We start from the raw sequence: 3105 nt of genomic DNA on the forward strand, positions 1-3105 counted from the left end.
GGGGGGGGGGGGCATTGATCTGAGGGACTGTGATGAATTTGGAATAGTAATTTGAATGTATTGATTGATGTGGCCGAGCGCGCACGCTCCAGCCTCACTTTCAGCTTCACAACCCCCAATACCCCTCCGACTCCCATTCCCAGCCCACATGCGCGTACGCGCGCGCGGGTAATTGGGTCTTTGAATGCAGTGAAATGCGGCTGTGCGCAGTTTGTCATTTGGCGCAAGTGGACTGCAGCGCAGAGGCGGGAAACGCGGCAGAAAAGATCTTATTCTCGATCAAAAAGAATAAAGGAAACGCGAGCATGCGCGCGCACCTCAGCACCTGAAACTGCCCCCCCACTAAAGCAGCAGCCCGACCCCCCCGCTGCCGGCGGAGCCTTTATCCGTGGAAGATATAAAACCCCACAGCCCAATTAGCTTTAACAGCAGCGGCACTTAAAGAGTGTTTCAATCTTTATTTACCAGGAGCGCTAAATGCGCAGAGGAACCGTTTACGCGCCGTTAAGCGCTTTTCAATAGAGCATCGACTCCCGCGCAGATTCGCCACTATATCTGTTTAATTGAACCGCCGCTGAAATACGGCGCAGACGCTGATTGACGTTTGAGGCGCAGCTCGTCTGAACTGCACCTTTACGCCAACATCGATGAGAAGAAACCTCTCCATCAGCGCGGCGATCCTCGGGAGGTTCTACTCAGGTGTTCCAGGCCGCGCGGGGGGCGGGGCCTCGGGTTCACGTCACACCTTTAATGTGATCATCTTTGGCGGGTTAAAGCGAAGCAGCTGATCGAGGATGAGCGGGGGGCTCACGCGCGGGGTCCACGCACGTGAGCCCCCCGTCCTGATGAGTGAACCTCCCGGTTCTGACCCACTGCACGGGGAGGGAGGGGGGCGCATCTGTTTGTGTCTTTCAGACCCGAATCGATCATTTATCAGTGCGCTCCTCTCAAATGGGACGCCTGGACCTGGAGTATCGATCTGCAGGAGGTCACCCCCACCCCACCCCCCGCCAGGCCTCTAACTGTAGCAGTGGGAAAACACGGTTCAGTCCGATTTTGTCTGGAATTCAACCAGTGCACGCGTGCGCGTGAGACGCACGGCCAGCGGACGGATGTACACTCTGCATTCGTGCGTAAAGGTGCCACATTTGCGTAAAACCGAGCTGGCCTCTTTCGGTTTATCACAGGCCGCGCGCTCATCAGAAGCTAGACCCCCCCCCCCCGAATATTTAACACCCCAGCCGTCGTGATGAAGTTCTGCTCGATACCATCGACTAATAAGTTCTGCGGGAGCAGTCTCGCCACATTGACTCGGATTGATCTGCTCCCATCACTCAGGTGCGCGCGCCTCCTCACTCACCTGCGAGCCTGAGCGCCGACATCCGCTGGAACTCGGGCTCCTGGAGCCACTTCCACATCCGCCGGAAGGTCTCGCGGCCGGACTTGAGCTTACTCCAGGGCTTGGGGTTCCGCAGCAGGTCGGACAGCGTTCCCTGGGAGCGGCACAAGATCCTCTGCGCGAAGATGGCCTGCGGGATGCTGTAGCGCTTCAGCTCCGCCGTGATCCGCTGCGCCACCTCTTTGGTGTTGATCTCCTCCACCTGGCCGGAGCCCCCGCCCGGCCCGCCCCCCACCACCGTCTGCCGGTCCCGCTCGGACAGCATAGATCCGTTCGCCTGAGAGTGAGGATGGCTGTGATGGTGGATGCCGTTCAGGGAGCTCATGAGCCCGGGCCCGTGGCCCCCGAGCCCGCGCGCCAGGTGTTCGTCCCCGCGGGACAGCATGGCCGCGTGGGGCTCGAAGCTCCCCGACGAGAGCATCTTGTCGTTGGACAGGTGGGCCCCCGGGCCGTAGGCGCCGAGCGTCTGCTGGGAGCCGTGCAGGGAGCCCAGGCCGTTGGAGAGCGGGGACAGGGACTGGCCCATGCCGGACATGTCTTTGGGGTAGTGGCCGTACAGGTTGCTCATGGACGCGAGGCCGCGCTCGTCCCGCATCAGAGCGAAGCTGCCGCTGACGTTCCCGGCCGCGAGTCTCTGGTGCGCGGGGTGGTGGTGAGCGTGCGCGTGCGGGTGGTGGAATTTCTCCGAGACCGTGGAGATGGGGGGCAGGTGCTGCAGGGGCGTGAGCGTGGTGTAGGTGCTGCTCAGGCTCATCCCGGAGTCGCAGGACATGGTCATGGCGGGGTGCAGCGGCCCGGACAGCGCGTGCTCCGTACGGTAGTCCCCCGCGCCCTCCAGGATGGAGGCCATGCTGGACACCATGGCCGAGCGGCCGTGAGACACCAAGTTCCGGTGCGACGCCGACGACTGGCGCGCGTGCGGGGAGTTCATGAGGTCGCTGGTCTGGTGCGAGTGCGGGACGCCGTGCAGGTTTCCGATGTTCTCCATCGTCAGCTCCATGGCTGCAGGGTGCGGGGGTCCGCCCCGGTCTCCGCTCACGCGCCTCTTTCCCGCGGTCGCTCGGTCTCTCGCGCCTTTCCTCTCAATGCTCGGTGCTTTCAAAGCCAGTCCAACGTGCGTGTCCCCGCCCGCATCGCGACCGCCTCGCAAAGCTGTGCTCGGCTGCGGAGTGTCCGCGCTCTCCGCACCTTCCCCGGGAACCGACGCGGTGTGTGTATGTTGACGCGCTCCGGCTCCTGTTAAGCTGAGAGCGAGCCTTTGCGCATGTGCGCGCCCACGCGGTGGATCCTCGCTCTCGCGTGCTCTGTCTGGGGTCACGCTGACGTCACGGCCCCGCTTGTCATGGGTTGTTGGAGTTGCAAAATGAAGCTGGAATTCCAGAAAAAGATTGCATTAAGCTCGTTCGATAAGAGACAGAAGCGCAGCGGCTGCGCGCGCGCGGATAAGGGGACGCGCGCCCTGTGTCCACTGATAAAGGCGGGAGACACGGCGCCAGCCGCGCATGTGACGGCGATGTCAAAGGTTAAATATTAATGTCAGGTCACCGCGGGACCGGGAGAAGGCCGGAACCAGAAGTTCGTTTGACTGAAATCCTTCTGAGTCCAGAACAGAAGAATCCCACTTTGAGATTCGGAGATTTCGATCGAACTTTAATCAAAATGATTCACAGAAAATCTCTGACAGAGTTCTGACTGTGTGCACCCCC

The 3105-nt window shown here is 61.2% G+C and overlaps 1 protein-coding gene across 1 annotated transcript in view; it reads right to left on the bottom strand.

Moving 5' to 3' along the window:
* onecut3a (one cut homeobox 3a) overlaps positions 1 to 2591 on the bottom strand; it is a gene marked incomplete in the record, with an annotated part of 17729 nt that extends 15138 nt beyond the window's left edge. Inside the window, 1 exon segment of the mRNA XM_024258754.2 lies at positions 1361 to 2591. Coding sequence (XP_024114522.1) covers positions 1361 to 2399 — 1039 coding nt within the window.
* Between the last annotated feature and the right edge of the window lie 514 nt (positions 2592 to 3105).

Source organism: Oryzias melastigma, linkage group LG4, assembly GCF_002922805.2.
Source record: "Oryzias melastigma strain HK-1 linkage group LG4, ASM292280v2, whole genome shotgun sequence".
Classification (NCBI taxonomy): domain Eukaryota; kingdom Metazoa; phylum Chordata; class Actinopteri; order Beloniformes; family Adrianichthyidae; genus Oryzias; species Oryzias melastigma.